Source organism: Oryzias melastigma, unplaced genomic scaffold (genome assembly GCF_002922805.2).
Source record: "Oryzias melastigma strain HK-1 unplaced genomic scaffold, ASM292280v2 sc00247, whole genome shotgun sequence".
Taxonomy (NCBI): domain Eukaryota; kingdom Metazoa; phylum Chordata; class Actinopteri; order Beloniformes; family Adrianichthyidae; genus Oryzias; species Oryzias melastigma.
The window spans coordinates 234764-247252 of record NW_023416889.1 but is presented as its reverse complement, the minus strand read 5'-3'; the positions used below and the strand labels follow the sequence as shown (position 1 = coordinate 247252).

The window sequence follows — 12489 nt, the reverse complement described above, 5'->3', positions numbered from 1 at the left end:
TCGAATACTTTCTTGCCTCAATGTACTTATGATCCCCTTTTCTCTAGAAAAAAGAAAAATCAAATAAAGAAATCAAGGAAAAATAAAAGTTCATGAATCTAACAAGACTTGTTCAGCAGAAGCTGGTCTTCAGAGCAGAGTTTGGTAAAGATGAGCTGGAGCATGTTCCTTCAAGCCTCAGAGATTTTAGGTTACTCCATGACAGTAAATATTAGATCATTCTGCCACTTTGTTTTTTTCTCTTTAGCCATACGTAGTCATTCACCAGCCAAGCCTGTGCTCATCTTTGTGTCATCACGGAGGCAAACCCGTCTAACTGCCCTAGATCTCATTGCATACCTAGCTACTGAGGATAACCCCAAGCAGTGGCTGCACCAGGATGAGAGAGAGGTATGTTCACAGAGGAGCATCAGCTCTTCATCAACTTTACATCTCATGTGTTTGAGTAACAATGCTGACACCATCCACCATTATCTGTCTGTGGTCAGTTTACATGCTGGGTCTATAATTGGTCTCTGACAGCAGTCGATTCACATGTTGCCTCCAGCATCAGAGTCTTGGTAAAAACTGTTTTTTTCAGGTGATTGTTTAACCTTTGTTCTATCCTAGACATGTTTACATTAAAAGTGGGGTCATCTGAACTCCACAAGACAGCATGCAGCATGAACTTTTCTTTTCAATGATTTTTTATCTTCACTGGTGTCCGTGGCAGACATGAAATCATGTCCACATTTGTCATGAGAGGGATCACACATCTATGTTAGGGTGGGGTAATCCGGACCCCATAAGAGAGCACAAGGGTTAAGGAGAGAGCATTAAGCTACAGAAAAACAAAATAAATCAGTTACTTTTGTCAAAGCAAATAAAAACCTCTGTCTTTAAACTTTTGTATCAGTGTTTTTGAAAGTAAAAATATGTTGATTTCCAGTGACTGTCACTCAGACCATAAAGAAACATTTATCTCACCCAGTATATATTTAGTTCTGTTCATTTTGACATATAAAGTTAAAGTCACATTAGTTGTCACACACCTAGGTGTGTGAAATCTGTTCTGTGCTTTTGACCCATCCCCTGGGGGAGCGGTGAGCTGCAGACACAGGCACGCTCAGGTTTAACACCCCCAATCCAACACCTTAATGCTGAGTGTCAAGCAGGGAGGTCGCATTTTGTTACATGGTCACATGGGTCCCACTTTTAGAGTCTTTGGCTTGACTCAGCCAGGATTTGAACTCACAACTTTCCAGTCTCAGGGAGGACACTCTACCACGAGGCCACTGAGCTGGCATTGTAGAGATGGACAAAGCACCTGAGACATCACCCATAGAAAATGCCTTTTCTGATTCCAATGGAATAATTTCAATTTAGTCTGCATTTTGGAACTAGACAGCGATTGCTCAGTCAGTCTGAGTCATTTCCCTGCCAACCATTCTCACTAATCAGGGGTGAGCTTGTTGGAAAACCACACCCCTTTCAATAAGGAGAATTTGTCAATCAAATGTTTTGAACAGTCATGGTAGGGGCCACCGAGCACCACATGCTTTTATTGAGGCATCTGATTGGTCAGTTTAAAACCTGAATAGCTTTTGATAAAGAAAATATATTGTAGAAAAAAAATTAGGTTTAGCAAGAACATGTTAAATAGAGGTACTTGAGCAAAAAGGGTTACTCTAGCACAGGGGTCGGCAACCTGCGGCTCTGGAGCCGCATGTGGCTCTTTAAGCGCTGCCTAGTGGCTCACTGGCACTTTTTCAAAAATGTTTGAAAATTCTAAAAAATGTTGGAGGGAAATATATTTTTTGTTTTAATACGGTTTCTGTAGGAGGACAAACATGACACAAACATCCTTTACTTTTTCCAGTTGTTGTGAGATGAGTGTAGGTGCTTCCATGCCGGCTGAGTCAGCGCGCAATCAAGCGCACACCCTCAATGAAAAGTCAATGCAAACATGCGCACAGAATTCCTGGCCCATGCGTCTGGAGCGCACGTGAGCGCACGTTGCTACGCGGGTTTTTAAGTCGGCACGCATTGAGCGCGCGCTGAATCTTCAATCCGGTTCAATATTTCCACTTACAGTCGCAGCAGCTCAGAGCTGTAACCAATCAAGGAGCCGGATTTGGGACCAGCTTGTGGGCGGAGTCTGCTTCAAAGCACAGAAGTGCCAAACGTGATCACGAAGGAGAAATGAATCATTACGGTTTGTGTCCGGTCGGGTTAATATGACACCAAGATGGACATTTAAAAGGACAGAGTTGTGAAAACAGAAAGATTTGGGGGATTTTCAACCGCTTTTACTTTTTGCTCTGAGGTTCTCCCTGTTGTAGATGCAGAGGAGCGCTAATGAACAGTAAAAATACAATATCGGCAATATACACATCGGCACGCGGCCGATGTGTGAGCACCTGCCCGCCTGCAGAGCGTGCGTTCAAGAACGCGGTCTACGCCGGCTTCTGAACGCACGCTCAGCAGGTGGTATCCACACCGGAGCAGCGCGGTCACACACGCAGTGGCGGGGAGGAGATTCTTCTTCTATTCTTCTTCTACTGTTCATTAGCGCTCATCTGCCACCTACAACAGGAAGAACCTCGGAGCAAAAAGTAAAAGCGGTGAAAATCCCCCAAATCTTTCTGAAGACTTTTGTTTTCACAACTCTGTCCTTTTAAATGTCTGACTTATAAACCTGGGTACCAAGCGCGTTCATCCTCCCTCCAGACTTGGAGGCCAGGAATTTAGGTGTGCGCGCGTTTATACCAACTATTCATTGAAAGTGTGCACTTGATTGGGCGCCGACGCGGCCAGTGTGGAAGCACCTTAAAGGTGCACGTTACATACACGTTACATTTTTGTGATTTTTTTTTCAAATCCTCAAATTAAAATGACATCAAAAATCTGATTTCTTTATTGCATTTCTTTCATTTCATCAAAGCAATGAAACGAACTGTAATTCATTCATATTGTAGTGATGGTCTCAGGCACGCTGGGCTTGCTGTCGGTCTGGCAGCGCAAGGAATTGTGGGTTACCCGTTCTTTTGCCTGTCTGACTGGAATTGGATTTAAGTTTGGTTTTTCTTCAATTTGTTCTGTTGTCTGACTGTTGAACATTTGTTAGCATTTATGATTTTGTCCTGTTTGAATTCTTCCTGCTCCTGGAGTGAGAATGAGGGAGAGACTGATGACGACCCCCTCTCCTTGTGTCATTGAGGGATGTCAAAATAAAAGCTTGTATGTTCATTATGAGACTATTCAGCTTTTATCAGCTAGTTTGTTGCTGCAATTCCTCTCTAACTTGTCATGAAATAAAGTTCGAGGCTTACATGACGCGAGGACACGCAGCAGGAGAAATAAACATTTAATCACGGACGTTCATGATGTCGTTGTAATCTATGACGTCACATTGATAGAGGGCTGCTTTATAGACACATTCTCCATGTGTCGCCTTCATTGTAAGACTTATATAAGGCATTTCAATTTATGTGGCTCCAGACATATTTGTTTTTTATTTTTTTGGTCCAAAGTGGCTCTTTCAACATTTTGGGTTGCCGACCCCTGCCCTAGCAAATAGAATGACTGAATAATAGCTGTTTATTTCTCTGAGGTCTATGGGATTTTGGCTTTCTGGGACCAGCGGGTACTTTTTATTTGGAACGCCTGGGGGGAGGGGATGTTCTGTCCAGCTCCTATAGACAGTCAATGGATCTGCTCAGCTGGATTCTGTTCTACAGATAGAAGATATCATTGCCACGGTGAGGGACTCCAATCTGAAGCTGACGCTGGCGTTTGGGATTGGCCTGCACCATGCTGGTCTTCATGAGAGGGACAGAAAAACAGTGGAGGAGCTATTTGTCAACTGTAAGATCCAGGTAAAACCCAGCAGGATTGATCATGGCAGGATAATTAAAGTTGCATGATGGAGCTCTGCTACTGCTTTTTGTCTTTCCATCATTTACATCAGAGGACCCCACCCACCTGGCTGCGGACCGTTGTCGGTTAAATTATATTATTATCGATAAATTATACATTTTTTTTTCTATGAGACGGAAATCTTTTATTTTGAAAATCAACCGGATTCTCTCGATTAGCTTGAGCGGCAAAAGCTGTCTGGTGGCGTGTAGCATGAAAAACGTTTCATGGGGAACCTTTCTCTGCAAATGGAAAAGAACAGTGGGAAGAACAGATGATTCCCACACCGTACCTGTCTGCAGAGAGACGTGTCTTTCATGAACGAATCTAATCTTAAGAATGGTCATAGAAATGATCAAACATGATCATCCATTCAGATGAATATTTCAGAGAAGTTGTGAACACGATTCATGCGAATACTTCCACAGAAAAGGAGAGTTGCGCGGCGCGTGCAGGGGGAGGGGCGATCAGTCGTAGTCATGAGTTTGAGTTCTTCTGTTTTGTAAAAAAAATGTTTTGTGTTGAACTTCAAAGTATTCTGTTTAGTTTCCTATTGAGCATCAATAATTGATTTGTTGGTTACAGATGATCTTATAATAGTAAAATAAACTAGTTTTTAACACCCACCCCGGGCCGTGGTAAAATCCTCATGGGTTGACCGGTCCACTGGTTTACACGATTCACAATGGAAGCAATAAAACCAGAGCTCTGTAGAAAGAAGACGAGCTTTTCTTTACGTCAGCATTGTTCAAACATTCCAATGTTCTTTGTGTTGCTGACTGTCATTTGCTGAGACAGGTTTTGGTGGCTACCAGTACTCTGGCATGGGGAGTGAACTTTCCTGCTCACCTGGTCGTGGTGAAGGGCACCGAATATTACGACGGCAAATCCAGGCGCTACGTTGATTACCCAATAACAGGTACAAAGCAGGTGGTAGCTCACTGGCATCTTCTGAAGTTTATGTTCCCGTGGGATGTACAAATAGTCTTACAGACTATGACTTTTTTTTTTTTTTTTAACTTGTCCTGTCTAACAGCTGAGCATACCGATCAAAGCTGAAGGCCTCTAATGTTGGTCAGATTTTACTGTTACAATAATGGTTCTGACACACAAGGTGTATATTTGTATAAACTCCTTTTGTATTTAGAGTTAAACTTCATTTATATTAATCATGTTGGTATGCTTTTTGTTGGACTGGACAGAAAAGAAGAAGAGAGTGAGTTGAAATGTGTGTGTGGGGGGTAGGAACAAAAAACAACGAGGTGCTGGAGATTTATCGTCATTACTGTCAGGTGTAGAGTTTAATCAAAAGGGTGGGCCCTGTTCACACACGGACTCACACATGTTACAAACATTCCTGTTGGCTCCAAAAGAACCTTTACACACACGGACGTCAACATGCATGCAGACAGCACGTGTCAAGCCTGCCATTTCACCACAAATACTATTTATGCAGAGGTGATGTGACACCTGCTCAGTTGAATTTTTGTGTTCTACTATGGTGGCTGATAAAATTTAAAAAAGATTTAAAAAAGATGGGGGGGACTGGTCGCCCCCTACACCAGCAGGGGCAGCCAGGGCGCCCCAGACACTTGCACAGGAATCCACCCCATGTTAGCCTTCCAGACTAGAGCCGTAACATCTGTCACATGGGCACAGAGAGCATGAGAGACTGGCCCTCCCAACATAGGGGACCAAGCACAAGGCCCCAGCTGCCGTTGAGCCCTCCCAGCCCCACACAAGCATCCCACCACCCCCATGAGTTCTGAGCACCCCTCCACCCCAACCCCAGGCACAAACCAGGGCCCCCCAAAGACAGAGAGACTTGCCCCACTTTTCAGGCAACCACCCACCTGACCAGCGGAGAGTCTAGTTGAGAGCAAGGCAGGGACCACTCCCCCACCCAAGAGAAGTGGGGGGTCACTGACAAGTGGTAAAAAGGGTCTGACCAAGTCTCCCCACTGTTGGTATTTTAAAGAGGCCCCACGCTCAGAGGTAAGGACCAGAACCAGCTTCACATGGACCAGGACACCCCCAGGGTTTTGTCCTGAACCCTGGCTTATGGCCTAGCCAGAAAATTCAGGAATCCCTCTCTCTGTGTGGAGAGAAGGCCATGAGAAAAAGCCAACACTCAAAGGACACATCCACTGCTGCTGAGGGCCCGGTGTTCCCCTTCAGCCATGGGTTAGGGGACAGGATCACTGGCCTCACCTTCCTTGTGTAATTTGTTCGTTTGAATGTGTGTTGTAGGGTGAGGGATGTTTGTAAGAATGACTTCTTCACCTGCTACATCCTCTTCTAAAGCTCTGTCTTCAGGTGAATGTTTTCAATCGTTGTTATGGTTACCTTTCTCTGCTGTGTGTCTGTGCAGATGTCCTGCAGATGATGGGCCGAGCAGGTCGTCCTCAGTTTGATGAGCAGGGCAAAGCTGTCATTTTTGTGCACGATATAAAGAAAGATTTCTATAAGAAGTTCCTGTATGAGCCATTCCCTGTGGAGTCCAGGTACTGCCCATCTCTCTGCCTCAGTGTGCTGCAGAGTTTCTGTTTATCTATGAAAGCTGCCACACTAGCACACTGGACCTAAGTGCAGCAGCACTAGAGCTGGCTTTTGTGGGCTCACTGGGAAACGGTGAGTGCTGGGTGCAACCCTCCTTAGCCATTTCTGCTCTGTTCTAGTTAATCTATAGTGAACCTGAAGCAGCTGAATCCCTCTAAACATATTCAAATAAAATACATAGCAACATGGATCTTCAGTAGCAAAGAAATATTGAATACCTTACACCAGGGGTGTCAAACTCCAGACCTCAAGGGCTGTTGTCCTTGATGTTTTTCAGCAAACCTACAATTAAAGCTCCTTATTGGCTAAATAAAAACAAAACTGACTAAATCAGCCTATTATCATCTCAAAAATATCTCAAGGATTAAATATCTGATGTCTAAGCAGGACCTGGAGAAACTAGTGCATGCTTTCATCTTTAGTCGACTTGATTACTGTAACAGTGTTTTTACAGGACTACCAAAAAAATCCATCAGGAAACTGCAGCTTATTCAGAACTCTGCTGCTCGGGTTCTCACAAGGACCAAGAAAGTAGACCACATCAGTCCAGTTCTGAGGTCTTTACACTGGTTACCTGTCTGTCAGAGGATAGATTTTAAAGTTCTGTTACTGGTTTATAAAGCTTTGAATGGAAGTACCTGCTGGTTCCGGGAAGCCAAAATCCCATAGACTTCTATAGAGAAATAGACTGTTATTTCTCAGTCATTCTATTAGTCAGAATTACCAATCTTACTCTGATATATTCTTTATTCTTTTTAACCCTTGTGCTCTCTTATGGGGTCCAGATGACCCCACCCCTACATTGATGTGTGATCCCTCCCATGACAAAGGTGGACAGGATCTTATGTCTGCCACAGACACCAGTGAAGAGAAAAATCCTTGAAAAGAAAAGTTCAGTGTACTGTCTTGTGGGGTCATGATGACCCCACTTTAATGAAAACATGCCTAGGATAGCACAAAGGTTACAAAGCATATAAATATTAAATACATTATTACAACTTCAGTCTCGTTAGAAACAGTGGGACTGAAGAAAAGACAGGAAGCAGAGCTGGAGGTAGCAGAGATGAAGATGCTGAGGTTCTCTTTGGGAGTGACCAGGATGGATAGGATCAGGAATGAATACATCAGAGGGACAGCACATGTTAGAGGTTTTGGAGATAAAGTCAGAGAGGCCAGACTGAGATGGTTTGGACATGTTCAGAGGAGAGACAGTGAATATATTGGTAGAAGGATGCTGAGTCTAGAGCTGCCAGGAAAGAGGTCTAGAGGAAGACCAAAGAGGAGGTTTATGGATGCAGTGAATGAAGACATGAAGGTGGCTGGTGTTAGAGTGGAGGATGCTGAAGACAGGCTTAGATGGAGGAAACTGATTCGCTGTGGCGACCCCTGAAGGGAAAAGCCCAAAGGAAAAGAAGAAAAAGTCTCGTTATGTTTTTAGGATAATTTTTATTCATTTATTTTTCAAACGCAGTGCATGGTGTTGTCATAGTAACATCTTCAGCACCCCCAAACACCGACCGCCCACACTCTCTCTCCTGTTTTAAAGAAGTGCAGCAGGGGTTGGTTCTGCCAACAGCTCCTGTTTTTCTCTTGTGGTAAACTGTGGAATAAGTTAACACCATTTGAGTTATGGAGTTTGAGGTCATTTTTTTTTTGTTTTGTTCAGAAAAGCCTTCCTACTGTTTTTGATGTGGTCAATTGGAGCACTCTGGACCAGATGTTTTTTTTTCCCCCCTTTCAATTGTTTAAGATTAAAAAAAAAAAACATAGCCCCTCAGTGGTGTCAAAGTAAAGATTGGAAGTCTTTTATAACAGAAAAACTTCATAAAGCCACATTTTTAGTTTTATTTTGATCCCGTGCTGCGCCATAATGTCACAAATTTAAAATACTTCAAAATGAGGCTTTTCACAGCCATTATAAGGTTAGAAATCATTGCAATTAAAATTAACTATTTTTGATTAATTAATTACAGGTCACAATTGATTAATCGAAAATGAATTGCACAACGGCACTAATAATAAACATCCTCTCTGATGTGGGGCCGGGGTAAGTTTGTTGGCTAATAGAAAAAGTGTTAGAATCACGGGGTGTGTCTAAACGCAAGCATTTATGCCTTTCCAGAAAGCATAAACACACAACCAAATATGAATTATAATTTCTGGGACCTTCATAGAAAAAAATCAGGAACCTAATAAACTTTTTAATGAAAGAAACAATAGTATTTATGAAAGTAGCCAAATTACACTCAGTGACTTTCAAAGACAAAAGTCAGGAAACTATTATTAATACATTTCAAAAATATAACCAATAAATAGTCTGTGCTCTCCTGTCAGAGTCCCTTTGAGACTTCGGAGACTGCAGCTCCTCACACCTCTCACAGTTTGTGCTCAGTTCACAAATAAAACATGTCTGCTCTCATCCAGTGCTGATGAAAGAAGTCAAATTCCTTCGTCTTCTGCTGCATTGTTCAGGAGGCTGGACCAAATGCAGACGCGGGCTGTAGTTTAAGGACTTCTTTAGAAGACACTGAGCTTAGAGTCAGGCAGGCGCACAAGCTTGATCCTTCAGATCTGACTGTTTTGTCTACACAGCCTCCTCAGTGTTCTGTCAGACCATCTGAATGCAGAAATTGCTGCTGGAACCATCTCATCCAAGCAGGATGCCATGGACTACATCACCTGGACTTACTTCTTCAGACGGCTGGTGATGAACCCCAGGTCAGACGCTTCCACTCCTCCCACACCAGCACATCTGAATTAAACAGACCTGCTGTGCATTCTCAGAAAACCTTGAGCCCAGACAAGAGTCCCACATCCAAATAAAGGCATGTTATTATCATGATGGACATCCACTGCTCTGAGTTGGGCCCCCACTTCTAACCTCTGATCCAGCGTGCTATAAAATGAAATGCATGCCGGTCATGATGCCACGCATCCCCGTCCCTCAAAGGATGTGGCTTTTCTTTGCAGTTACTACAGTCTCGCAGACACCAGCCACGAATCCATCAATAAATATCTGTCTAACCTGGTGGAACAGAGCCTTCGGGACCTGGAGATTTCACACTGCATACAAATCAAGGAGGTTTGTGTCTGCTGTATTCTTCTGTAAGTTTGTTGCCAGTAAAGTCCTGTGTACACTACAGTAATGTTCCCTGATGCTGCAGGATGAGCGGACAGTCGAGCCTCTGACTTACGGCCGCATTGCCTCCTATTATTACCTGAAGCACCAGAGCGTGGGCATGTTCAAAGAACGCCTCAGGGCTGAGCTGCTCATCCCAGAGTTGCTTTCCATCCTCACAGTGAGTATCACTCTAACCCAGTGTTTTTCAACCTTTTTTGAGCCAAGGTACACTTTTTCCATGAAAAAAATCCCGCGGCACACTAGCATCCAAAAAGGTAAAAAATTAGTCTGTATTGATGTACATTCCCTCCACAATCTAGTGTACATTTTTTTATATAAGTGGGAAGCATCATTAATCAATTTGCTCAAGTTAAACGTATATCATTAATGAATGATTAAAAAAAAAAAAAAAAAAAATACTTCTAAATAATCAGTTTTTATGAATGTTTTTTTCTCTTTTTTTAAATTCTTCCAAAAGTATCAGACAAAGTAAAAAGTTCTTTTCTTGTTTCCCTCCACAATAGTGATGAGAATTCTGTCTCAAAATTCAATTCTTTTGCATTCGTTTTCCTAAAACAGCGGCTCTTTTGGCTACCAAATGGTTTTTTAGATTGTTGTTTGCTTTGTTTGATTCATTATAAACTACTAGATAAGATTATGCACAAAATCCATGATGTAAATATGTTTTTATTCATATAAAGTGTAAATTATGTATATGCTGTTATTTATCCCTTCCAGATAGAATGTACAAAATTAATTATAAAAGAACTAACTATTAACTATTCAGTCTTTAACTCTACGCATTTTAAGCTTTTTTCTTTTTAAACACATTTGAAGTGAACAACACAAAACTCTGCAATCACAACCCAAATACAAATTAAATTGTGGAAAAACCACTAAATCAAGACTTTTATTCACATTGACATTAAAATGGACAAAAGAGTTTCAGCTTTGATGATGTCATCTGTTTCTTCTCTCAGTGATGATCTGCTCTGTTTTAGAGAAGATTCTCTCAGTTCTCAGGTGTCTGGACAGGTTGATTATGGAGCCATAAACATATACAGAATATATATACATATAGAATATTTCCTGCAGACAGTTCCTTCATACTATCAAGAAAAGTCAAATGATTCCAGTTTTTATCTTCTTTTTCTTTTCATTTTCTTTACGTTTTGTGATGATGTTTTCTCTCTATCTCTCTCCCTATTTGGCTCTTGCGCTGCTGAACGTGTAAGCCTCATAGTCTGTATGTAAAAATAATTTTTAATAACTATTTTTACAGTGGATGGTAGGCCCCTACCCCTCCAGCCAGCGCGCAGCGCGCACACTTAACCCAATGCATCGTAGGTATGTGACAAAAAATTTCAGATTAGGTTGATTACTCTGATATTTATATCACTGGAAAGAGCTGAAAGAGACCATTCCAACGGTATAAAGATCATTCAGATAGCTCAAAGAATAAGAAAGTTATGGCACGTTAAGTGATCAAAAGTAGGGTATAATTGTATTCCTAAATAAACAGCAAAACATTTTTGTGACCAGAAACAAAGATTAGAGTCTTTAAATTGTGGTAACTTTCTCATTATTTGTTCAATCCAAAAAAGGAGGGTATCGTTAGAAAGCTAATCAACCGAACTACAAGAATTAAGTCACACATTTAGTATTAAATCAATATTAATGTCAATATATCAAATAATCATACAGAAATCTGCTCCTGTATGCCTGTACACATCGCTTGCAGCCTATCAGCTTGCTAGATTACGTCACGTGACCTCCCGTTCCAGCATTCAATTCTTCGACACGGAGGCTTGCGAATCAAAAAACAGTATCTGCTAATTGTTTTTTTCTCATGAAAATTACAGGAGATGTAGAATAAATCAACAGTAATCGACTAGTGGAGAAATTAGACGACAACTAACTATTTTTTTAAAGCTGACGAGTGGTTTTGTGAACTACAATTTTCGGCCGGAAAATTTCCTAGCTTGTACTGCACGGATTAAAAAAATTCCAAAAGCAGGTTAAAGAAAAAAATCTGGACTATAATATAAGTAGATGTGCTCGCATGTATACTCTCCACCGATTTAGTTTCGCTCGTTCTAAGAAGGAGAGAACGCTGCAGCCTCGCGCGCAGGCTGAACAGCAGCTCTGGCAGAAAGTCCTGCGCCGAAGCTGGACTTACGCGCGTGCCTACGATCATGGGGGCTGTAGTGCACAAACTCACGCAGATGCCGGCATACTGTCGTTTCTGAACTTCATTCTTTTGTTCACTTTTTAAACTGTCTGACGTCGGATCCCGCTGGAAGCTACACCGCTAAACACGAGCTAGCTGTTATTTTAGTTGGAACTGAGAGACTTTGAGCCGAATCAGAACAAGGAAGTCAGGACGTTAACTACTTCTGATTGGTCAGATTGATGACATGTGATCAAGCCTCCAACAATGGTTGGCGGAGACAGTTGAAGGGGGAGGGACTTTTCTAAAAGCTGAGTTTGAGGCTAGTTTTCCGGCTGGATTGCGGTAACATCATTCTGATTAGTCATTTATAGAATCAAAGAAAAATGTTTTTTACCATCTTACATATTCCAAACTATCCAGTGTTAAATCAGGGCCGTTTGGATGAACACAGAGCTGATACCATAGTGATGGTAAATGTTTCAGATATGTGAAAATGGGTCATTTCCCGCGACACACCAGGCCATCTCTCACGGCACACTAGTGTGCCGCGGCACACTGGTTGAAAAACACTGATCTAAACAACATCGACACACTTCTGTTATCAACAGCCATTTTACATGGTGATAGGGGAGGAAATGCATAAATCACAGGTGTTTGTTTGCAGTTTCTCTGCTGATCTAAAGACAGTATGGTTGTTGTGTTATACTGTCTTTAGATGGTTTAATACAGATGGCTTAGT

General features: G+C 42.0%; 1 protein-coding gene across 1 annotated transcript in view; it reads left to right on the top strand.

Moving 5' to 3' along the window:
* Window positions 1–12489, top strand: part of ascc3 (activating signal cointegrator 1 complex subunit 3) — a gene marked incomplete at its 5' end in the record, with an annotated part of 74205 nt that overhangs the window by 50636 nt on the left and 11080 nt on the right. The window contains 7 exon segments of the mRNA XM_024262287.1: window positions 248–390; window positions 3720–3857; window positions 4696–4816; window positions 6269–6401; window positions 9049–9174; window positions 9427–9538; window positions 9621–9755. Coding sequence (XP_024118055.1) covers window positions 248–390; window positions 3720–3857; window positions 4696–4816; window positions 6269–6401; window positions 9049–9174; window positions 9427–9538; window positions 9621–9755 — 908 coding nt within the window.